Below are 26,119 nucleotides of genomic sequence, written 5' to 3'. Positions count from 1 at the left end.
CTTTATATTTCTTGTTGTTGGTCTTTGTTGGTAAAAAGCTGATGATTTATGTGTATTTATTTTGTATCTTGCAACTAAAGTTGTGAATTGTTCCTAGCAATTTTTTAGTTTATTCTCTAGGGTTCTAAGAAAACAATTTATAGCATAACAGCAATCTTATGAAAATAATCAGCCTTGAAGTACTTAGTAATTGTGATTAAAACAATGGCCAACCATAATTTCAAAAAACTCATGATGAAATAAATTCCAGATAGAGATGATAGATCCATAATCCAGACTGAAGGATACTTTTTTCTCGTTCTCTTTCTTACTATTTTTGAAATAGGGGCAGCTAGGTGGCGCAGTTGTATAGAGCACCAGCCCTAAATTCAGGGGGACCAGAGTTCAAATTTGGTCTCAGATACTTAACACTTCCTAGCTGGGTGACCCTGGGCAAGTCACTTAACCCCAGCCTCAGGAAAAAAAAAAAAAAAAGAAATAGCTAATATGGAAATTTATTTTACATGACTATATATTAGTAAGGAATTATCTTTTTCTTGCCTTCTCAATGGGTGGCAATATAGGGTGAAGAGAATTCAAAATTAAAAATAAAATAGAATTAAGTTATTGAGGAGAAAATTAAATGATATATAAAGAGGCAAAGAATGCATTGATTAAAATGGTTATCCCTTTCACTCAGAGATTGAATTAATAATCATATAACAAGGAGGTTACTCAATAAGAGAAAATCCCCTCATATGTCAAAATATTTATAGAAGCATATCTTGTTGCTGAGAAACAAAGTAGATGCCCATTGATTAAGGAATGGCTAAAGAAACTATAATAGATGAATACAATGAAATATCAATGTATTATTAAAAAAAAAAAAAAGACAAACTTGATGAATATAAAGTATGAACTTACATGACTTTACATGAGCTGTTTTAGTGGGAAGCATAAAATGCATAAAAGTTAGATCATAACCCTAGAAATATTTACCATAAAGCAATCCAAAGTAAATATTGTAAAATGACAAAGAAAAAAAAATGCAATTCCAGTAAAGTTTGAAGAAGATAACTCCTCCCACAATTTTACAAAGATGGGAATTCCACAGGTATGGAACATCACATAATATTCAGATTCTTTCCATCAATCAGTTTTGTTGAGGTTTTTTTTTTCCCCTCTTTATTCCTTAAAAATTTTTTTTTTTATATGAAATGATTCTCTGGGAATGGAAAAGGGGAAATGCAAATTAATGTTTAGTAAGAGGAGGAAGATCAATATGAACTGATTCATCAAAAAAATAAGCAGAACCAGAATAATTTGCATAATGACCAAAAGCCAAAGGGAAAAAACCCAACATGGAAAGATTTCATGATTTAAAGCACAGATGCAAGTATGTCATACTCTTACTCAGTAAACTTCAATAGCTCCCTATGTCTTCCAGGATCAAATATAAAATATTTGTTCAAGATTCTTCAGGATTTAGCCCCCTCCTAACTTTCCAGGTTTCTTATATCTTATTCCCTGACATGTATTCTTTGATTCAATGACACTGGCTTCCTTACTGTTCTACTAACAAAACACTTTACTTTTAGGCTCTAGGCAATTTCTCTGGCTGTCCTTCATGCATGGAATGTTCTCCTTTCTCATCTATACCTTTTGTCTTCCCTGGCTTTCTTTAAGTCTCAGCTAAAATCATCTTCTACAGTAAGCCTTTCTGACCCTCTATGAATTCCAGTGCTTTCTCTCTCAATTAATTCCTAATTATCCTGTATGTAGATTATATATATATATATATATATATATATATATATATATATATATATATATATGTATATATATAGATTATATGCATATATAATCTATATATATACATAATAATATATAATATATATTATAATATAATATATTATGTAATATATACATAATTATATAATATATATAATATATATATTATATGATATATATAATATATATACATATATAGAGAGAGATTTTATATATATATATATATATATGTATATATATATTTATGTTTGCTTATTCTTCTCCTTGAGGATAAGGATTGTGTTTTGTTTCTTTTTGTATCTTCAGCTCTTAGTACAGTGGTTGGCACATAGTAGGCACTTAATGTTTAAAAGCTGATTGCTTTTGATCAATGCAATAGCCAATGACAACTTCAGTAAAATGATTATAAAACAAGGCAGAAATACTTTAAAGGGAGAAAAAATGAAAAATAGGTACAGAGGGGGATAGTGCTGCAAAAACAAATTAAAATTTACAAAGACAAGATGAATTAGTTAAGTTGATTTAATAAATATTTGTTAAATACATACTGGGATAAAAACAGTGTTCAAAAACGTAACCTGACTGGGGAAGTGAGGATTTTGGTATAATGATGATGACACATATTTTAGAAGCACTGAAATAATTGAGATTAGAACCTAGTTAGCAAGAAAAATTAGTTAAATTAGAAAACTATCAAATGATCTACCAGCAGGTACATACCAGGTAAAATCTTCAGTAATATGCCTACTCTTCCAGAGAACTTAAAAGCTTGTTAGCATAAAATGTACTGAGGACAAATTGCCCCAGGTGCAAAAATTGCTAATTACCTACAGAACTAAGTTTGACAAGAGTCAAGCACTGAAGGAAACTAAAAGCAGGAAAGATTACTTCGATTTCACAATGTTAAATTGTCATTCCCGACTAGTTTAAATTAGAAATATAAACCAGCAGTATTTGTGCAGTGTTGTTGATTGAAACAGCTTTCATGAAGATAAGACTTGAACTTGTGAATTATTGAATTGTAAATTTTCTTTTAAATCTAATATAATTTCTCTGTTTTGAGTAGAACAAGTCCTTCTAAAAATAAGATATGTGTGACTGAGTTCCTAATGACTTTTTTTTTTTTATCATCCCATGGAACTGGTCATTCTGAAAATGACTTCATAATAAGGGAAGGAAATGTTCTATCCACCAGTTTCATCAACATGAACTGAATCTTCATGTGTCTGCATACAAATCAGTCACTAAGGACCTTTCAGGTGGATAAAATCACTTTTTGTCTCAGGAAAATGAAAATTCTGTTGCTGTTCTTCATCTTGGCATATTATGATTTCTCAGGTAATTTTATTAAACTTAAATTCTAACAACTTAACAATACTAGAACAGAGTAACTAAGACGTAATTATTTCTTGGATTGAATGTTGAGACATTGGGCTCTCCCACAGATTACAAGGTTCCTTCCCAGGATTAAAACTTTGTGTTTACTTGGTATATATTTTCTACTGTCTCTTCACAACAAGGACTATTTCATTTTTGTCTTTGTATCTTTAGCAACTAGCTTAACACATGCTAGGTGATGTGATATAGACACCAGATGATTAAAGGCACCAAAAGTTGGGATTTTATCATGTGAAGAATTCAGAAAGGCCATTCTCTTTGGCAAAAGGTAGATTTATTTAGGGAAGAGGTTACAGACAAAATGAAGGGATACAATAGAAACCAGGAATGGTAAATATGAAAGAGTGGGAGAGCATGTGAAAGACAAGTTCTTCAGTGGAACTCACAACTACCCAGGAGAAAGGAAACATCCCATGAGGTTGGAGCATGCCCTTAGCTGGCAGGCTAAATCCTGAAAGAGACTTAGCACCCTAAAATAGTTAGTTAACTATATGGAAGCATATGCAGTTAGGAGATATCATGTGGCATGGGTGAGGGGAAGAGACACTACGAGTCAGTGCCATAGAGGACTGACCCAAAAGAAGGCAGCAGCCATGGGATGGCCCATAAGATTTTACAGGGAAAATGTAATCTCAGGGACAGAACTTGATTTCTGACAGAACTTGGCAAAATGAGGCTGCTGGAGACCCTTTAAAGGGTGGGTCTCAGGGGTTTGACATAACTCAAATTTCTGACTGGACAACTTCACCAGACAGTAGGACCATGGAGCTTAACTGATCTCTCTCAGTGCCTTCTCCCTGCTTGCCTCAGGGATCAATGCTTTAGTTTCTCTTGGTCCAGTATATCATTCTGGACCTCATTACTACATGCTAATAAATGCTGATTTATTCCAGGATTTCCTGAAATCATCCGGCTTGTTTTTCTTTTTTTGTTGTTGTTGTTGTTTTGTTTTCTTTAATAAACAATAATATTTCATTATAATCATATAACATAGCTTGTTTGGCCATTCCTCAATTGATGGGCATCTTTTTGATTTTCAATTCTTAATCATCACAGAAAGAATGTCTATGGATATTTTCGGACAAAGACTCTTTTTCCTTTTTTTTTTTTTTTTTTTTTTTTTTTTTTTGGATATTTTTGAGATATAGCCCTGGTAATAGTATTACTGGATCAAAAGATATGTACAGTTCTATGGTTCTTTGGATATAATTACTATTTGTTCTCCAGAATGGTTGGAACAGTTCATAACTCTACCAGCAGTACATTATGTCCTAATTTTCCCCAAAACCCTTCAACATTCCATATTTTCCTTTTTTTGTTACTTTAAGCCAATGTTAAGTATGAAGCAGTACCTCTGAATTGTTTTAATTTGCATTTGTGATTTAAAGCATACTTTTTCATATAGATAGCTTTGACTTTATCTGAAAACTGCTTGTTCATATGAATTTATGAATTGGGGAATTACGTATTTTTATATTTTGAATGTTCTCTATATATTTGAGAAATGAAGACTTTATTATAGATACTTGATGCAAAAAATTTCCCCCACTTTTCTGCTTTCCTTATAGTTTTGGTTACCTTGGTTTTCTTTGCTCAAAAACATTTTAATTTTGTAAAATTAAAATTATCTATATTTTGTTATGCTCTGTTTCCTTTGGTTCTATATTTTTCTCTTATCCATAAATCTGACATAAATTAATTTCATGCTCTCTTAATTTTCTTATGGTATCACTCTTTAGGAATAAATTGTATTCATTTTGACCTTATCTTGGTATACAGTGTGAGATGTTGCTCTATACCATTTTCCAGTTTTCTAGAAATTTTTATCAGTTCCCTCTTTTTTTCTGTTGTCTATATCCCTTTTCACATTCTTATAGAATAAGATAGATTTTTGTATCCAATTGGATGTTTGTTATTTCTTCTTTGAGCCTATTTTGATGAGAGTGAAGTTTAAGTTTTGCCTTCTGCCCCCTCCATTATAATAGCTCTTTCAAACCTCTTTCATGTAGGATAATTTTTCTTATTCAATCTTCCTTCTCCTTCTGACAGTGCAATTTTCTGTCTCCCCTTTTTATTTTTTTTTGGGGGGGGGGTATCATTCCATCAAACTCACCATATATCCACATTCTCTGTCTATACATTATTATTCTCCTATACTCTTATAGTAATAATAAAGTGCTACAAATATTGTCTTGCCATATAAAAAACAGTTTAACCTTATTGATTTTTTTTATATTTTCCATTTCTTGTTTCTTTTTTATGTTACCTTTGAGTCTTGTATTTGGAGATCAGAATTTTTATTCACTTCTGTTCTTTTAATTAGGAACGCTTAAAAGTCCTCCTTATTGTTAGATATTCATCCAACAATCCTCCTCCCCCTGAAAGATTATATTCATTTTTCTTGAGTAGGTGATTTTGGGTTGGAATCTTAAATTCTTTGCCTTCTGGCATATCATATTCCAAGTTCTCTGGTTCATCGGTGGAAGCTGCTACATTCTGTGCAATCCCGACTATAGCTCAATGATATTTGAATTGTCTCTTTTTGGCTGCTTGCAATACTTTCTCCCTGACCTGTGGCTGTATAATTTGATTATGATATTCCTGGAAGTTTTCATTCTGAGATCTCTTTCAGGTGGTGATTGGGAGATCCTTTCAATTTCCATTTTGCCCTCTGATTTTTAGAATATAACATCAGTTTTCTTTGATAATTTCTTGAAAACAATATTTTCAGGCTTTTTTTTTTTTAATCATGGCTTTTAGGTAGTTCAATAATTCTTAAATTAATTCTCCTGAATCTATTATCTAGGTCAGTTGTTTTTCATTAAAATTTTTCACATTTTCTTCTCCACTTTCTTCTCTCCCTACCCATCCCTGTCCCCCCTTTTTTTTTTCCCCCTTTTAATCATATGGGGAAACTAACTGTTCAGAAAGGAACTAGTATGATGAACATGAACAGAGTCAAAATCAAAAGGAACCCATCTTAGACAATGCCAGTGTCATCCACTCAACTTTTCCCAGGATTGGAATCTATATATAGGATTTCTCAAACTGAAACACATGTCATTTTTAATCATTGGCTTCAATTCAATTCAGATGACCACCCCTGTAATTAAAATTCAAAATAATAGTAAATTATAGTTACAAGAGTTTTTAAACTCAAACTTTCACTAACCACATCTTAGAATATATTTATACACATATATGTATATGTGTATGTGTACATATATTTGTAGGTTTCCAAATGTATCAAATATGGACATTCAGGCTTTGAATTTCTTTTCGTAATGAGTTTCCAAAATTGGATTGATGATTTTATGTATAAAATTATATTGATAACTGGAAAGAAAATGAAATTATTTTTTTCATTTTAAAGTATTTCTCTGGTAATTTTAAAAGAAAAAAGAGCTTTTTTCTTTTTACAAGTTAGACCTTATATTAATTTTACAAGTTAGACCCTATATTAATGTATTAAGTAACATCTTTAAACTGTCATATACATTTTCAGAATTTTTATAAATGATGACTAAAGAATTTTAAATCAAAACTCATTCTTTTACAATAAACTTATTATCTGTTTTAAGATAAAATATGCCACATTAAATACTTAACAGTTTTCAAATATCTATTTTTATCACATCTTAGTCTTTTGAAAAGTTGTTGGAGTAGAGATTTTGTATATAAAATTGTATTAATAAATGAAAAGAAAGTGAAATTATTTTTCTATTATAAAGTATTTGTCTTAAAAGAAAAAGGAGCTCATTTTACAAGTTAGTCCCTATCTTTTATTTATGAATTAAAACTAACTTTATCCTAGGATCTCAAACACATAGCAACTACCTGATAATTGATTCATATTAATGTATTAAGTTACAGTTTTCAAATATCTATTTTTATCTCATCCCATTCTTTTAAAAAGTTTTTTTCTAACAGCATTTCTGATGCATAGATTCCCCAATTTCAGTATAAGAAAAATTTAGAAATACAAAAATAATGTCTATAATATCATATATTTAAAATATGAAAGAAACTGCTCTCTTTTAGTCTACATTCTGAATTTTATCCAAGAAAAATCTTTGTTTTCCTGAAACTGTAACTGCTAGCCTTTGGCCCTAAAATTGTACCGGATTCCTTATTCTTCTGCATCCACAAGTGCTTGGTAAGACTTTCTGCCTTAGAACTGCAACCAGGGTACTTGCTCCCTTGTGACCCAACCACATGTATTTTTCTCTACCTTAGAATTGATACCCAGAGCTGCATGTGCAACAGAGTTGCAATATAGGCAAAAAATATATAGATATGCCTGGTACCAGCCAAGAACCATTTTAAATCTTTTTCTCACTAGTTATCAAACCGCTTCAGAACTCCCAAAGTTGCTGCTGCTGCTGCTGCTACCCACCAAATGGATACACTTCCAACAGGTTTCCACTCCAGTATCACAGGCCTCTCCTGCTAACCTCCCAAGTTATCTTACATTGGAAAAATACTCCACCCCTATGTTTTAATGGTTGTGTCATGCCAAAATTTGATTTGAAGTATTATTTAAAGTTGTTTGAAGAGAAATGTTGGGCTATTTCAGCAGGTTGCTGCCTATACTCTGCCATTTGGCCTCACTCCTCTCATTTCCTTTCTCAAATTTTCCTTTAATGTTTTTATTTGACTTTCAAAATCTTTTTTTTCCAGTTTCTTGCAACAATTCCTGTCTTTACAGGCTAAATGTATACTACTTCAAAGTCTGATTCTTTTTGTTCAGCAAAACAACTGTTTGGACATGTATACATATATTGTATTTAATTTATACTCTAATATATTTAACATGTATTGGTCGACCTGCCATCTTGGGGGAGGGGAGAAGGAGGGGAAAAATTGGAACAAATGGTTTGGCAATTGTCAATGTTGTAAAATTATCCATGCAAATATCTGGTAAATAAAAACTATTAATAAAAAAAAATTCCTGTCTTTAGCTCCTCTAGGAATTATTGTAGGACATGAGTCCAATCTGCATTTTTCTTTAAGGCTTTGGCTGTTGACGTTTTATTATTGTCTTCAAGTTTGTCTTGAGCTTCAGTTCAGATTCTCTTTTTGTTGTTTTTTGCTCCTTTCCCCAATCCATTTCTTGATTTTGAATTTTATGCTAAAGTTGGTTCTGCTCATCTCTAGTGGGGTAGGGCTAGCTATCCCAAGCTTCAAGCTTTTTTTAATTCCTTCTGATTTTACCACTACCTCTTGGAGTCTATACATTTTTACTGTGGTCAAGATAGTGTAATCCAAGAAAAGGCATCATTACTGCTTCTGATCTGCATTTTTGTCCTTATCCAGGAGGGGCCTCTATTCCCCTTTTGACTACAAGCATCAGTACTCCTCTCTCCAACTTGGAATTTCAATCAGGAACTATAGTTCTTTGCTCACTTTCTGTTCTGGAATTGTAATCAGTACTTCTGTTTCCTTGTGGTCACAAGAATTTTTTGCCTGTTTTGGAACTGGGGCTTAGAACTATATAATGAACATTGGAGTTGCTAAGCAGCACCTGGTCCTGCACCCTATGCTCCTTCAGGGGTCCCCTTTAATGCCTATCTGAGCAGATGTCCAATCCAGTCTCCATCTCTGATGGTAAAAGCTCACAGAACTGTCATTGCTTCTATTTTTGCATCTAGTCCCATTGCTAGCATTTGTCACACTATGTTTCCCCATCTCAGTGTCACAGACCTTTCATTCTGACTTTGTTTTCTTGGGCTCAAAATGCCCACCTTTTATGTGCTGTTCCAGAATTCAATTTGACACATTATTTTTACAATTGTTTGGTGGAGAATGTTGGGAGAATTCAGCCGGAATGTTCCCTCTAGTATGCTATCTTCACATCCAAGTCTTATGACTATGGTAGAGATAATATAAACGTTGTGTCATTAAGTCTGGGCCTCGATGTGATCTGGGATGTACATCTGGAATAGGATGTGGGGCTGGCTTTCTATTTTCCCTCACAGGTGCCCCTTCACTGACACCCTCTGCTAGCAGTCTTTTCTCCCTACTATTACTCCCTAGCAGAGTCCATGGAAAATGGGGCAGCCTTGACATTGTAGGAAGGACAGAAGCCAAAAACTTTCAGCAGAGTTTTAATTCTGGGTAAAAAAATCAGATATTTGTCATGCCATGGAGAGGAGCCAGTGACTTGCTAGAGAATTTCTAGATGACAGCTGACCAATGATATGACATTGTTATTGGTTACAGAAGAACCACTTCCAGTGTAATGGTTTTGTCTACCATGTATAATTCTTCACAGCAACATGTGTGTACAAATGCGTAATGACTAGCTATTATTAGGTTCAGAATAGAGACTAGTGACCCCTCAGAGTTGTACTTCTATGTATCATAGTTCAAATGCCTGGCTTCCCTAATTGTGGTTTCACAAGGCCTCATTTGGTAGAACTATACATAGTCTCCACTCTCAGAAAATAGAGGTTAGATCAATCCCCCCCCCCAAAAAAAAATATACATTCCATGGGATTGGTTTATAGTCTTAGCAAATGTGCTATTTCTAGGTAGAGGTATAAGTGGTAACCTATCTCTAAAGGTGGCTTCAGCCGGGCCATGGGCCTATTTTACACTTTAATACAACTGTATCCTAGAAACCCAAATGTTTCTTTGCTACAGATGTTTATTAAGTTATATGTCAATTAACTTAGATTAATAAACAGGTGTTTATTAAGTGTTTACTAAATACAAATCACTTTGCTACCTACCAGAGATACAGACTTAAAAAAGAAAAGAATTCCTGCTCTTAAGTTGCTGAGCTTTAAAACAACCATAAGTTATAAAAGACCTAATATTGATTGTGTTTATTAGTAATATGAAAAATACTAGAAATTAGGATATACAAATATCAAAATCACTTGAATTTTGTTTTACCTAATCTATAATCTAAATATTCTATGTGTGAAGATTGTTTTTACCAGATTGTGATTCATACGAAATATGAGGTACTATATATATTCCACTAAATACCTGGTATAGAAGGTGACACAGGTTACTCCAAAAGGGACTTATTTTCCATTCATTAAACAGTTTCTACCCTCCCAGTCTCCTTGTTCATGGTAGCCACAGTTTTTTACTTATAAACTCTTCTAGCAATGCCCCAGATTTCCTTCATCTGCCAATTCTTATCTCTTCTGCACATAAAATTTCAACCTTCACCCCATCCCTCAACTTATTGTTGCAGGAAGTTACTGAATTGACTCTTGGAAATTTGAGAAGGAGTTTACAATAATTTTTAGGAATCCTTTAAAAAATTTTCAATGAACTAAATACAAAACAAGAAAGAACAGAATAGAAAAAAGAAAAACAGAAGAGGAAAATAAAACAAAACATTATCATGTTCCCAGCAGAACATCAGGGAGGATTCAAAATATATAACAGTAAATTTCCATATTACTGTTCTGTAAGAAATGACCAACAGGATGATTTCAGAACAGCCTGGAGAGACTTACATGAACTGATGCTGAGTGAAATGAGCAGAACCAGGAGGTCGTTGTATACTTTAACAAACAATACTATACAATGATTAATTCTGATGGACGTGGCCATTTTCAACAATGAGATGAAACAAATCAGCTCCAATAGAGCAGTGATGAACTGAACCAGCTACACCCAGCAAAAGAACTCTGGGAGATGACTATGAACCACCACATAGAATTCCCAGTCCCTCTATTTTTGTCCACCTGCATTTTTTATTTCCTTTATAGGTTAATTGTACACTATTTCAAAGTCTGATTCTTTTTGTGCAGCAAAATAATTATATGGACATGTATACATATATTGTATTTAATTTATACTTTAACATATTTAACATGTATTGTTTTACCTGCCATCTGGAGGGGGGAGTGGAGGGAAGGAGGGGAAAAATTGGAACAAAAGGTTTTGCAACTGTCAATGCTGAAAAATTACCCATGCAGATATCTTGTAAATAAAAAGCTATTAAAAAAATTCCATTTCAAGAAAACCTATATAATAATAGAAAAGATTATATTCATGAATACCCATCTTTTCTTTGCTTCTCTCTATTGTTCTCTGCTATGTACTTTCTACTTTATTTTTTTCATTTCCACCCCCCCCACCTCTTCCAAATCCTTCTATACCCTACCTTATCCTATTGTGTCCCCCATATTTCCCCTTTTATTTCTTTATAGAGATTTTGGAGGATGCTAATCCCCCTCATAGTATATATATCATGATGTCTTTTTAACTCATTCCCAATGTGAGTAGGTTTTCAGAAATATAAATCCTCCCTTTTTTTTTTTTTTTTTTTTTTTTTTTTTTTTGAGGCTGGGGTTAAGTGACTTGCCCAGGGTCACACAGCTAGGAGGTGTTATGTGTCTGAGACCAGATTTGAACTCAGGTCCTCCTGAATTCAAGGCTGGTGCTCTATCCACTGCACCACCTAGCTGCCCCCTTATAAATCCTTTTAAAAATGGAATCATATGCCCTAATTCACTAAGACAATTTATTCTTTTTTTTCCCCCAAATTTGAATTTATTTTTGTTTGTTACAGATATATTCTGTCATGGGCTGAGTCAAACTCCAACAATGGCACTGATGGCTACAGACTATAAGCAAGGAAAAACATCTGATTTTTATGAATTTCATATTGACAAGGAGGTCAGTCTTAATTAGCAATAGAGGCATCACTGTGCAAGGATCCTGAAAAGGAATAGACCAAAATAATCAGAATTGTGGTCCAAAAGACACTTGGTTTCATTGGTAGGTTGGAACAGAATCTTCAGCAGTTTGCAATGATCATGGAACTGTTTATTTACACATCATCTTTCCACAACTCATATACTTTTGTATATCTACCCATCTACCCATGTAAGACCATGTTGTTTAATGAGACAAAGTACAAGAGAACAGATATAATTCACCTGCATCCTCAGAGGATATCTTAAACCTGAAAGATATGATAGTAAAAAATATGCAATAGTTTTGGTATATGGAAAATCCGGAGTAGAGGGTCCAGTTATCAGATCCACTAGCCTCCCAGTCTACTAAGTACTATAGGTGCCCACACTATTGGCAATATTTAAGAAAATTCCAGACACATACATTCTTTCAAACCATCATTTCAGTACTGGAGGTGGCTAAGGAGTAGTTCACGATGAAGAAAGTCCTTATGTGCTTTTCACAGAACAAGGTAGAACAGTGTTAAAATAAATCTTGGTTTGGAACTCATCCTGGTCAGTAAGGCAAACTCAGGAAAAGAAAGTTAAAAGAACTTTATATATCAGAACAAGGCAACAAGGCTTTATTCACTTTTATTATCAATTTTGATTGATACAAATAATTATGAGGAAATGGAATTAGTGCCACCTTAGTTCTTTCTTCATTCCAATATAATTGGGAGATAGGATCCCTTCTCTCCTTCAGTCTAGTTGCTTTTATGCTCAAAATCTAGAGGTTTAAAGTAGATTCACTCAGACCGAACTCAGCACAAATAGATGACTTTACTACATCATGGTTTTGCACCACTATTGAATCTATATTAATCTTCTATCCTCAACTGCATCATCCTAATCTCTGCTGTCTGCAATTTGAAAATTGGCTTGGAAACCGGTTCTTTCTGCCAATGAAAGCATTGTAAACACTAACAATACACAGTCACTATGAGCACAATGAGAAAACCAGTAAACAGACTCTTTAGCCATGAGAGATTTGGGGGCCAAAAGGTTGGCCGTTCCCATGGGGACCAGGGTCCTTTTCCATCCTCCTGGAACTTGTTTCAACCTGAAGTCCATATGAGTATGAATGTCATTGAAATTGCCAAGAATCCAGATGCATCTCTCCTGATCTCTGGGGATGCATAACTATCCCTTTCCTGTTAGGGGGAAATCTGGAACCAGCCTATTTTGTAATATCACATTCCCAAATGTATGGACTTTAATATTAAAGATCCTTCATTGCATCTATGTTTTTATTAATATATACTTGTAAAAACGTGTTCATTTTATTCAATAGTGCTAAACTGCATCCCCTCCCATATATGGGCAATATGATGAAAAAAGAGGCTCTCCCACTATTGAGGGAAGGATTGTAGAAATCTGGATATCTACATGCTTGCTTTGTAAATAGTTCTAGGAGGCAAGGATAGATGTGAGCTGTTGGCCAAAAAGCACTGGCTCTAACCCTTACCTACCTTTCTAGTTTGAGGGGAATCAGTGATACTTTTTTTTGTTACATAGGAAACAAAATCTGAGAGGCTAAGAAATCTGCTTCCAATTTTAAGATTTTATTTTACATTCTTGCAAGAATGGGTGCCTAGGTGAGTAGACACACCTTTGAAACTCCAAAGGCAGCATTTTATTTTTTATCCTGAAGCACAATTCCCTCCCCTGATTCCTCATTAATTGGATGTTTCCGAAGTTACAGGATAGGAATCTCCACCCCTCATTAGATAGCCAGTCCCTGCCCCAAAGGAGCTTCCATTCTAGAAGGGGGAAAGGTAACGGAGGAGAGCTAAGGGCAAAGGACAAAAGATACTTTTCAAATCTCAGGCCACCACCCCTGATTACCAAAGTAAGTCCCTGTCCTCAAAGAGCTTACATTCTTTTGGGGGAAGATAACCTCCACCTTTGATTATTCCTTGATGTCCCCTTGGGTTTCAGTTTTCTAATTTGTTTCATTCTTCAATTTAATTTTTTAAAAATTTTCTTAACTATAGAAACCAAAATGTCCATCCATTTCTCACAATATCAAAAAGAAAAAAATGAGAAAGAAAACAAAAAGCAAGTAAACATTTAAAAAAAAAAAAAAAAAAGATGAACATACTATGTTGTGATCTATATTAAGTCTCCATGGTTTCTTCTCTCAATTCAGATGGCTCTCTCCATCACAAGTCTATTGGAATTGGTCTAAATCACCTCACTGCTGAAAAGAGCCAAGTCTATCAGAGGGCAAATTAATGTTGTACACGACTACTACTTTCTATTGCTCCCCTTTCTTTTGCCTGACACCATTCTTTTGCTTCATGCACAAACGATAATCAATTTTGCATTTGGAATCTATTTTTCCTTAGCCTTCATGAGTTTGGAGATTTTCATTTTGTGATCTTTTCATAACTGACTGACTGCTGGGGAAGTCCACTCTTCATCATGATTGGACAAAGTTCAAAGTACCAGCTCACCTACTAATAGTTACATAAACATCTACATACTTATGGTGTGCTCATGATTTCTACTGACCTCTTGCTCTGATTATAGAAATCTGCTAATAAGATGAAAAAGCAAGGACATGATTACAATAGTTCAAAAGAAATCCTTCAGACTTCAGCCTGAGACCACATACATAGGAGATTTTGTTAAAATTCATCTCAGGATGAGGACCAATCATTAAATAAGCTTATAGATTCTTAGTAAACACATTGCTTGTTTAGGAACTATATATCCTAAACATGCTCATTTCTCAGGGCTGATGATCTTGCTTACTCTGGTGGTTTCAAGAAAACTATCAAACTTATAAATTCAGGGGAGTTGACAGAGACCTCAGGGAAGGGGTTTGTTGTTGCCCACCCCAACCATTCTTAATTTTTCCATGGGCTGTGCTGTTTGATACCTCCCCCCAGTCTGTGAAGGAGAAAAAGATGCTGCATATCCTCACTTGAAGGTGAGCTGATAAGGCTTTCATCTCATCCCTCTTGTTTCACATGAAGTAATTACCAATTTTAGGTTTAACAAGATGACAATGACTCCAAATAACTTAGTTAACAATTTCAGAATTTTCCTAATAGGCAAATAGTATCAGCTGTAATTTCCTTTTAATTTTCTAACAAAGGTGAAAATACTTAATTTCCTAAATTATATTTACAAAATATTGTAAAATGGAATTATCAAGGCAAAATAAACTTTCCACCTTCTTTTAGTTCAGTTTATTCTGACCTCAAGCTGTTGCAACTTTGGAAGTTTTCAGGGTGGAGTTCTATTCTTGTAAATAAGTTTTCCTTTTGTTTTAGGGAGAAAACAAAACCATCTCAATTAAATATAATTAAAAATTGAGATGGAACAGATTTAAAAATTGACTTAACTTTAGTTCACAAGATTCCCTAAATTGTAATTAAATGTTCCAGACAAACTGAATTGCCATTTGGTTATTTTCCAATTTACACAAATCATTTCTCTTTTGTGAACCAGGAAAGGGTTAAGGTGCCAGTTTTTACTGACAGGGCCTCAGAAGTCTGACTCTAGGTAACCCAAAAGCAATTGTTGCCACAGTTTTTAAAGTAGCAATGAACTGCTTTTCTATTTTCCTAAAGTTTCCAAACTCTTAAATATTCTATTAACTCTTTCAGTAAAAATAGATTACCATTTACATAATCCTTTAGTGGACTTTGATTAGAGTTTCTTTAAAACTTCAATTACTGTCATATCTCAAATAACAAATTTCACTGAACTAAATATATTTTTTCTCTCTCCCTCTCACCACTTCATTTATATATTCCTGCTGCAGTCAGGGAAGGAGGGAAAAGAGAAGAGGAAGATGCCTTTCCTTTATGCACTATCCTCATAGTCATAAGGAGGACTTAATTTAGTTGAATTTTCTTCCAAATGACTTTCATACACCCACAGAAGTCACTTATTTCAACAGTAATATAGTACATTGGTCACATCTAAAAACCCATGTAAAGTTATCAAATATGAAGTAATGATAAACAATACAGCAGTTAACATTCATATAGTATTTGTTTTATGCTAAGCATTTTTGCTGTCGTGTGATCTTCACAACGATCCTTATTATTTCTCTTTACAAATCAGAAAATTGGTCAGGGATAAAATAATTTGCCACAAATTACATAGCTAATATATATTTCCAATTCAAACATAAAATAGTGGGCTTACCAAATGCAGAATGTGACCGTTTTTCACCTCACACTGCCAAGCTTGGTGCTGCCAGGGGCACCCCGATTCTTCCCAAGCAATTGCTGGACCAAACCTGCAAAAGGCTAGGGTGACTTTCCAGGATTTCCCTTTAATGGTAGTTTCAGGTGCCAGGGCTTGGAGCATGAATCTTACTCCCCCACACTAGATTGGGGGAAGTGTTTGGGCAAGGTTGTGTAGGATCCTCACAGCTGTTGTTGCTTTCCCCATTTCTACAGGAGAGGAATTTGAGTTTCTCTACAATTTTTTATTTATTTATTTATTTTTTTAGCATTTTCTTTTCTTAATCTGATTTGAGATGAGAGGGGTTAGCAAAGAGAGGGACTTGGGCTATATAAATCTTGTTAGCAATCCCTACCACTAAGACACACTCAGAACTCCAGAGACTGGAGCATGCTAAGTGATCAGGGTTGTGGAGAGGATCCCTTATAACCTTCTGGGGTGCTTTCTCAAACTCCTTAATCATTGCTCTCAAAACTTTTAAGAACATACTAAGATGTTATTTTAGCAGTTCTGTGAATTTTAATTAGCCAGCTTTATTGTGAACAGAACAGAGGTCCATAGAAAAAAGTCAGGCTTTTTCCCATTTTAAGATGGGAGTCAAAGATGTTAAATCTTCCCCAGTGTTCTAACTATAGCATAGAAATTTTTTCTTGCTGGCTGCATTTTAAATCTTTTTCAGATAACAATCTAGCTCACAGAACAAATATGACATACACATTCTGCACAGAGACACACAAAAATGACATGGAAGAGGACTATCCCATCTTTTCCAAAAGCCATAAAATTTCTCTTCCTACATGAAAAATATAGCAAAGGTTAGTTCTTTGCAAAAAGTTATCTTATAACACATTGCCTCCTCTGGTGTCCCAGAAAGAAGAAAAAAAGTGGCAAAGATTAGTTTGCCAAGCATTGCAAGAATTTCCAAGTCTGGGCTTCCCTAGGCAAGGAAAATCTGCTGATATTGTAACTCAAGACCATCCAGACAAGCTTTCTCCCAGTTGCTTGGAGTGTCCTCTAGCTGTAGGATTAAGGGAAAAAAAGAATGGGGTGGGGCTTACCTTGACAACAAGGGGATGAATTAAGTACATAGAATTATAATAGAAAAAGGAAAGTTAATTAAAATAAAGATGAAATTATTTTCTTCATCTGAATTTACTGAAATCTGTCTTCAGATCACCAAAAGGTTTGTGAATCTCCAATGAAACTAAGTTCCCCTGCATGTAAGATTCAAGATCCCTCCTGAGACTGCCTGGAATCAGAAGTCTGGCCTGAATTTAGCATTTCTAGACTCTTGACATTCTATGCACTAACACTGATATTTTTAATTTCCTTCATTCCTAACTTTCCAGCTTCCCAGTGTCTTCCCCTATGTTTCCATGAGGATCTGGTAGCATTAGGAAGAGAAGGAAGGTTGACTAGTGACCTGGTTGTCCTATACTGAGGCCCTGTAACAACTCTCTTACAGAAGCCCTTGTAGAGCTTCCTGGTGGTCCTGCTGCTTAAGGACACCCAGGTGCTACTGGAATCAGGTTTCCCTTCTCAGGAGAATGCAAAGCAGCTGCTGGGGAAACAAAGGTAATTATATATTTATGCACCTTTGACTCCTCTCATCACTTTGCTTTCTATGGTTCAGCCCCATTCTTTGTGGTCCTGTGACTTTGGCTGAAATAGGCAAGAAAAGTAGAAAAGAATTTTTTTTTTTTCAGGAGAAATAAAACTATTTGCCAAAAACAAGATAAATTAACAAGATTCCATTTTCTTTTTTACAGAGATTTTAAGATTTAAAATTATCTTAAGTCTTTAAACTCCCCCAGAAAACATATAGCAGCATGTGGAATGAAAGACAACAGATTCCAGTTGGGGAAAAAATTATTTTTAAAGAATCAAGTAGAAAAAATTATTCTTTATTTTAGGAGAAGAAAGGTTTTAACAGAAAGCAATCCTTTGAAAATTTTGTGCTTTTAAGTTTCATTATTATTTTAAAATTATGTTTACTTAAATTTTGGCTTCTTTGGTAAACAAAAATGCCTTATGGTTAAGCATTCAAAAAATGCTCAACTTTAAAAAAAGGCAATTTCTTGACTACATACCCTAATAAAACTTGTTTGTGAACAGATGTGTAGGCATTGGGGAAGATAGAAAAAAATATTCCACTTAGAGCTTGACCCAATAGGCAAAAGAAAACAATTTGAAGTATTTTGAGTAGAGGTAACCTGGTCAAACATTTTAGATTAGTTTAATAGCTATGTGAAAACTACACTGAAATGGGAAGATAGACCCTACTCTTAGGATATTATTGTAATAATCCAGGCACAAAATGATGAAGTCAAGGGAATGTATATCCAAAATTGTAGTGAGAAATCTGCTAGCACTTGAAAAATAATTCTATGTGGTATGTGAGGAAAAAGGCATTGGGGTAGTCACCATGCTTAATAGGATCCCAAAACTGTGCCTGTAAACTTGAAATAGTGTGGTTTAAACAATAATAGGGAAAACATTGCCATAGAATTAAAGTCACAGAATCACAATCCAGCCTAAACCTAACTGATAAATCCTTTCATCCCCAACAACCTATCACTCATCCTCGGCCAGAAGACCTCAAATGAGAGAGAATCTATTACCTTCTAAAGCAACCCATCATATTTATGGTTGATAAAATAAAGACACATCAAATGCTACTATGTGTTAGACACTGTGATAAGTGTTAGATTATTGAGAAAGGTAGAAACTATGCCTTTCCCCACCTTCCAAGAGCTCATAATCTATTAGGGGAAGATAACCTACAAGTAACAGTGTACCAAGAAAGATATAGAATAACTTAGAAGTAATCTTGGCAGAAAGACATACACAAAAGTCAAAGGGAAAAGCTACATGCTTGAGGTGGTAGTTTTTTGTTTGGGGGCTCTTTTTTTTAAACATTGGGATCTTAGCTGAGACTTGGAACAAGTCAGGGAAAGAGTAGGTTGTTTCCAAGTTTCTCCTCACAACAAGAAAAATGAAGCTGTCACTCTAAAGTTCTAAACTTCATTCTTAGCTCTTAACTCTAAAACCAAGCAGAAAAAGTCTGATTATTTTTAATTTATTAGCTGCATTTTAAATAAATGAAGACAGATAGCAGATACTTCCCCAAAATATCTAGTATCTTTAACAGATCCTCATAAATCATGTTCTCTATACCTTTTGCCTTCTAGCACCCATTTTCTGAACATGATGCAGGCAAAGAAATGATCTCCCAGATTTCTCCAGGAGAACCTGGAAGAGTTCAAAAGGTGTTATCAGTTGTTATTACTATTTACCTTGTGATAAAGCCATATTGTTGAGCTCTTTGATGAGTTTGTGATATAATTTATGGGCAAGATGTCACCTTACAGATAACAGGACATCTGTTTTGCATAACTTTTCCCAGAACACAATAGAACACAAATGTACTAACCTGGCAACAAATCTCCCCTATTGTCAGGAAGAAGTCTGACCTGACTCTCTTGATTCTTTCCAACACAAAAAGCTCTATCATGACAATAAAATGAGCCATTTTAAATGTAAACTTCTCCCTATTTTTATCTGCAGTCAACCACAAAATGGAAGCATCTGTTGCCTTATCAGAGTAATTAGAAACATTTTTTGCCTTTCTCTAGCCAAAGCTAAGCTGTCCTACTTTTCTGTTAAGTCTGTTAAACTTCTTCAAGCAAAGGATGAAAATGCCTAATGATTATACACTTCAACAATGATACTGTATGAGGATGTATTCTGATGGAAGTGGATATCTTCAACATAGAGAAGAGCTAATCCAATTCCAATTGATCAATGATGGATAGAATCAGCTACACCCAGAGAAGAAACACTGGGAAATGAGTGTAAACTGTTTGTATTTTTTGTTTTTCTCCCCAGGTTATTTTTTCCTTCCGAATCCAATTCTTCCTTTGCAACAACAACAACCAAATTCAGTTCTGTGCATATATGTTATACTTAGGATATACTATAACATATTTAATATGTATGGGAATGCCTGCCATCTAGGGGAAGGGGTGGAGGGAAGGAGGGGAAGAATTCAGAACAGAAGGGAGTACAAGGGATAATGTTGTAAAAAATTACCTATACATTTGTACTGTAAAAAAAAAATGTTATAATTATAAAATTAATAAAAAAAAAGAAAATGCCTAATGATTGAGATGAATTTTTTTTAAATAATAAAAACTTTTATGAGAGTTGAAATTTGACATTTTTATTTTTCTTAAAGGAATATACATGTGATATTTTCCAGTCAAGACGAAAGAAAAGATTTCGGTTTTGCTCCTTAAAGATCCATCTACTTTGTGCCACTAATAATGTCACTTATCCTAGCCTCTGTGTGTTCTGCTATGTGAATATGTAAGTAAAACAAAACAAACAAAGCAATTCTGATTCATGGTATTCATTTGGCTGATAGTAGTTTCTGTTATAGGAGAGAATGTTTTCTCTTTAGTTATCTGGAAACAGTCCTTGATCAGACTGAAAACTTTTCCTAAATAAACTGAAAAAACATAGGTTGTGGGCTATTGTTTTTTTTTTTTCTTTTATTAAAGCTTTTTATTTACAAAGCATATGCATGAGTAATTTTTCCAACATTGACTCTTGCATAACCTTTTGTTCCAAATTTTCCCTTCCTTCCCCCCCACCTCCTCCCCTAGCTGGCAGATACTCCAATACATGTTAAATATGTTGAAATACATATTAGATCCTCTCTCTCTCTCTCTATATATATATATATATATAGATATAGATATAGATATAGATATAGATATAGATAGATATATATGTATACACACACATCTTTATACAGTTATCTTGTTGCACAAGAAAAAGCAGATCAAGAAGGAAGAAAAAGAAAAACTGAGAAAGAAAACAAAATGCAAGCAAACAACAGAGAGAGTGAGAATGCTGTGTTGTGGAACACAATTCTGTTCCTATGGTTCTCTCTCTGGGTATAGATGGCTCTCTTCCTCACTGCACAAATGGAACTAGTTTGAATCATCTCATTATTGAAGAGCCATGTCCATCAGAATTGATTATTGTATAATCTTGTTGTTACTGTGTACAATGATCTCCTGGTCCTGCTCATTTCACTCAGCATCAGTTCATGTAAGTCTCTCCAGGACTTTCTGAAACCATCCTGCTTGTCATTTCTTACAGAACAATAATATTCCATAATATTCATATACCACAATTTATTCAGCCATTCTCCAATTGATGGGCATCCACTCAGTTTCCAGTTTCTGGCCACTCCAAAGAGGGCTGCTGGTTGTGGGCTATTGTTAATCACTGACCAAATGGAAGAAGTTTCTTAGTCAATTTGAGGAATTATAGAACATTGACATTTGAATAAAAAAAAACAAACAGGACATATGGAACTTTTAATAATTGGTTAAGAAGACCCGGTGGCTTAAGCAAAAAACAATCTGGCCCTGTTATGATCTTCAGCACTATCTTTCCCCTTGAGATTCTTCTTGAGTTTTATGGATGAGGAAGAATATGAGAATTTCATCCCTTCTAATTTCCCCCACCCCTATCCCCACCCCTAATCTCTCTACCCCATTCTCATCTCCCCCAGTAACCAGAAGCAGTAATGGCAATTTGTAGAAGAAGCCTGTAGAAGAAGGGAAACATGTTGTTTGCACATGGTATGAGAGGAATTCAGGGATGTTACTTTCTGAATCCCAAATTTCTGTGTAGAGAAGCTGAGATTCAGCAATGATCTCAGAATCTGATATTCTAAGAGAGCATGGAGATCGCTAAAGTAGCAACAACTTTGAAGTGCCTAATAGGTAGCTAGTCTCAAGTTGGAGTTTCTAAGGGAGTTTCTAGGTAATCTTGAAAAGGAAGATTTCCTTGTGTTTTCTGATGCTTGGAAAAGGATAAGGAAAGTCCATATGCATCCTAAGCAGAGTTCTGCTTTGAACTCAAAGTTACCAAAGATTTCAATCATATAACATGAAAAGAGTAGAAACAACAGCTAAGCAACATCCAGAATCAACCAATAGATAAGCAATTGCAGAAAACTAGAAACAAAAATCATCCATCTGGAGCAGTTAAATAGCCTGCAACATCAGAGACATTCCTCTGGTATTCCTCTCAAAGTTCCTGGTACCAGAAGGTCCCCATTCTCTACATGTGATCACGATGTCTGTTCCATTTCCCTGATGATGTTCACTATATTTCTGGGAGAATGATCCCTAACTTTATTTGGGAGGTATTTTGTTGCTATTTTTCTTATTACATAATTTCAGTAAATGCTTTTGATTCAAGCCAATTGTGTCAACTTGCTGATCATTAAATTGCATACACATTGGGGGAGCTATTGAGCTACATACAGTTTTAGAAGAAGAGCTCCAAAAAGAATTGGAAATTGAGGGGTTGCCTATAAATTAGGGAATGGTTAAATAAAGTGTGGTGTATGATTTTCATGGAGCATTGTTGTTTTATGGGAAGTGATGAGCAAAATGCTCATGGAAAAAACCTGGAAGTCCTCCCTGAACTCAAGCAAGTGAAATGTACTGTATACAAAGTAGAAAATAGTAGCAGTGTTCTAGGATGACCAGCTGTGAACGACTTTGCTATTTGCAGCAATACAATGATCCATAATTACTATGAAGGACTATGATAAAAAAATTCTATCCATACCCAGAGAAGAAATTGATTTTGTCTGAATACAGATTGAATCATACTCTCTCTTTTTTTCTCTATTTTTCTTGAGGTTTTTTTTTTTTTTTAATTAGGTGAGAGATCTACATTTTTTCACAACATGACTTTTATGAAAATATTTTTGCATAACTTTCCATGTGGTTTCTTAATGGAGGCTGGGGGTGGGGAAAAGATAGAGAATCTGGAACTCAATATGTCCCAGAGAGACAATGAACTCATCAAGAAACTGGCCTGATGCTGCCAGGAATAGCCTAGGCCTCAGATACTCACTTGGCCTGTGACCTCATGCAAGTCATTTAACTTCTATCTGCCTCAGTTTTTTCACCTGTAAAATGCTGAAAATAATAGCACCTACCTGCCTGGCTGGATTGTTGTGAAAATCAAATATGATAATAATTGCAAACACAATGCTTGGCACATAGCACTATAAATGTTAGTTACTACTGCAACAACTATTATAATCATTATCATAATGATTATTGTTATTGTTATCCTGGCTATAGAGGAAAAATAAGGCCATTGGATGATTGATTGTGTATTATAACTTTTAGTAGATATTAGAGTCACAAAGAACTTTGAACTTGGACAGCATTGTGTGAGCAGCAGATGCCCAGGATACTATTGTCTATTAATAAGACTTTTTCTATTTTACATGTTAAGATACTTTTATATTGGGAATTTCCAAACACAAGTTTAGGATAATAAGGATAGACTCTTAGAACAACAGAGGTATTAAAAATGCATCCTGGATTGCACCTGAATAGTTTTATTAACACATACTCAAGCCTTATCAGAAAACTGATCTTTTATCCACCAGGGACAATACAAAATGTCTTCCATGGCATAGAAGATATCCAGGGAAAAGGAACCTAGCACAGTATTCTTTCAGTTTCCTCTTGGCCTGTTAATACAAAGGAAAAGAGAAAAAATGGCAGTGGGTGCCATTTTCACTTCTCAGGATGCTGTACCCTTCTTTGATGGTACAGTGGAAATAGTACTGGAAGATAGCAATGTCTGGGGCATCCAGCTGTACCCTTTACTACCTGTATCTCCTTAGGCAAATACATTAATTTCAGTCTCTTCATATATAAAATGAGAGGAATGAACCTAAGATCACTAAATTCTATAATTCTAAAATTCTCCCTCAAACAATTCAATCTGCTTAGAAGCAACAAGGTTCTCGTCAAGCTGAAGCTATCCCCAAGTGATCACGTAATGTTGCCTCTAAATCTGCCATATTAGCAAAGCAGTTGCCCACCCTGTATTCCACCAGGTTTCAATTACAGCACTAACAATCCTTTCTGGGGAATGATAATCCATATTCTGATATTCCTTCCCGGTCTGCATTCTACTGCATGACTTTCTGCTATAGTGGAAAGATTTGAAGATGGAAAAGTTGACGTTACATTGCAGTTTTGTCACTTACTTATGTAATATAGATGTGTAGTTGCCTCCATCTAATAAGCCAATAGCTTGTCCACTTGTGGTATGAATGGATAGATATCTAATCTGAGATTTGGGCTACCCCATTTCCCAAAAAGAGTATAGTCTTTGCAGTGAGTAGGAATAAGTCACCACCAGCAGTCTAATGAGAGGGGCAGGCAGGTCCAGAGTCACCATATCTGAACAGCCTTTACTCTTTCATCTCTTAAGAGGAGTATTGAGTGATAATTATATCTACCACATATTATATTTAATTTAGGGTTGCAATAAGGGGAGTTCAGGATCATGGCCTTCTGATCTCTGACACCAATTCCCTGTCCACCACTGCATATTGCCTGTCAATTGTATTTAAATCTATAAAAAGGTAAATATTAGTATATTTATGTATGGGGCTTTAGATTCTATAAAGTGTCTCCTATTATCAAAGATGGAATAGAAGCTAAATGATCATTGATCATTGTAGATGAGTATCTGACACCATTTGGAATAGAGAAGTTTTAACTTTTTGCATATGGATTTCCTGCTTCTAATATCTGTCTCAATTTCCCTTAGTGAATCCCAAGGCAGCATTCAACTGAAAACTATTGGAAAATGCTGAAATATTTTTACTTTAATTCTCTACTGTTCACCTGCTTTAAGGATTCATCTCTGTCAACTTATACATGAGAATTTACTACGTCATCCCATTTTAACATTCTTGTTCAATAAACTATTTTTTCATGAGAATCCTTACTTTTTATTCAGAAATTGATACTTCTAGATATTTGTAAAATATTTAGATAATGGACCGAAAATGATGCTTGTATAACATAATAAAGAACAGAATACAGCTGTTATCATATATAATTGAAAATTCTTTACAACTTTGTCACAAAATTCATGTAAATTTATGAATTTAGAGCAAGAGGCTCAGAATGCATCAAACTTTAATTCCCTTATTTTATGGCTGGTTAGAAAGGAAAATTCAATGACTTATCTAAAATCATACGGTAGTAAATAATCAGGGAAAAAGTCAGTTACTCTGACTCAAAACTTAGTTTCTAGTTATCATCAACTTCACAACTATGAACTGATTATTATAAGGCTCAGAGTGGTTCTAGTTGAAAAAGGAACAGAAAAGAAATATAAATTGTCAATCAAGCTTCTTGCTCTGAAGAGAGGGAGACCTTGAAGAAAAGATTCAGAAGACACTATCAAAAACTCAACTTCCTAACTCTTTACAAATGAGTTCTCTTAATGATTTGTCATGTGTTTAATAATTTGTAAATAGAAAATTGTTTCAGGAAAACCCAGGAAAAAATTAAAGGCAGGAGTAAAACTTTAGGGGAGAAGTTAGAGTTCAACACTAAGTTCTCATCTTAAACAAATAAGGAAGAGAAGTTAAGTTTTAAATATACTTAAAATTTTAAGAGTATAAAAAATAAGAATATTAAATAGTATTAATTCAGTAGTTACTTCTCTGATACTGTTTATTTGTAAAATAAAAATACTTATACTAGCTGTCTCAAAGGTTATGTGAGAAAAGTATCCCATAAACATGATATTATTATTTGTTGGAACTCTGTCTTCCCAGAAATCAGCTGGAGTCAGGATCACTAAATGTCTTTATTCTAGATCTTTTGAGGTCAAGGTCAGGGGATTAGGTCTATCAATCTCACACACAGCTTCCTCCCTCAAACGCCAGGAGAGACTGAGTCAGCTTCTTCGTCTCACTTCCTCTTCCTCCTCCTACTCCTCCCACACACGTCACTTCCCCCTCTTTGTCCCACCAATCAAGTCAGCACAGAACAGCTGGGGAGGGTCAACCTTCAAACAAGTTAATAGGGAAGTGTCCAATTGGCAATTCGTCTCACATGCTTCATTATCCAAGTGCATTGCTCAGTTCTAGCCCTTTACAATTACTATTAAAGAAATAA

At 34.5% G+C, this 26,119-nt stretch overlaps 1 protein-coding gene across 1 annotated transcript in view; it reads left to right on the top strand.

Annotated features, from left to right (window-relative positions):
• LOC141557053 (ovomucoid-like) overlaps positions 1 to 24,929 on the top strand; it is a 28,916-nt gene extending 3,987 nt beyond the window's left edge. The window contains exons 2-4 of the mRNA XM_074292148.1: positions 11,708 to 11,814; positions 20,320 to 20,450; positions 24,756 to 24,929. Coding sequence (XP_074148249.1) covers positions 11,743 to 11,814; positions 20,320 to 20,450; positions 24,756 to 24,801 — 249 coding nt within the window. The 5' untranslated portion in view covers positions 11,708 to 11,742 and the 3' untranslated portion in view covers positions 24,802 to 24,929. The remainder of the gene's footprint in view (positions 1 to 11,707; positions 11,815 to 20,319; positions 20,451 to 24,755) is intronic.
• The last annotated feature ends 1,190 nt before the right edge of the window (positions 24,930 to 26,119 follow it).

Source organism: Sminthopsis crassicaudata, chromosome 2 (genome assembly GCF_048593235.1).
Source record: "Sminthopsis crassicaudata isolate SCR6 chromosome 2, ASM4859323v1, whole genome shotgun sequence".
Lineage (NCBI taxonomy): Eukaryota > Metazoa > Chordata > Mammalia > Dasyuromorphia > Dasyuridae > Sminthopsis > Sminthopsis crassicaudata.
The sequence above is the reverse complement of the archived record's forward strand: the minus strand, read 5'-3'. Positions and strand labels throughout refer to the sequence as shown.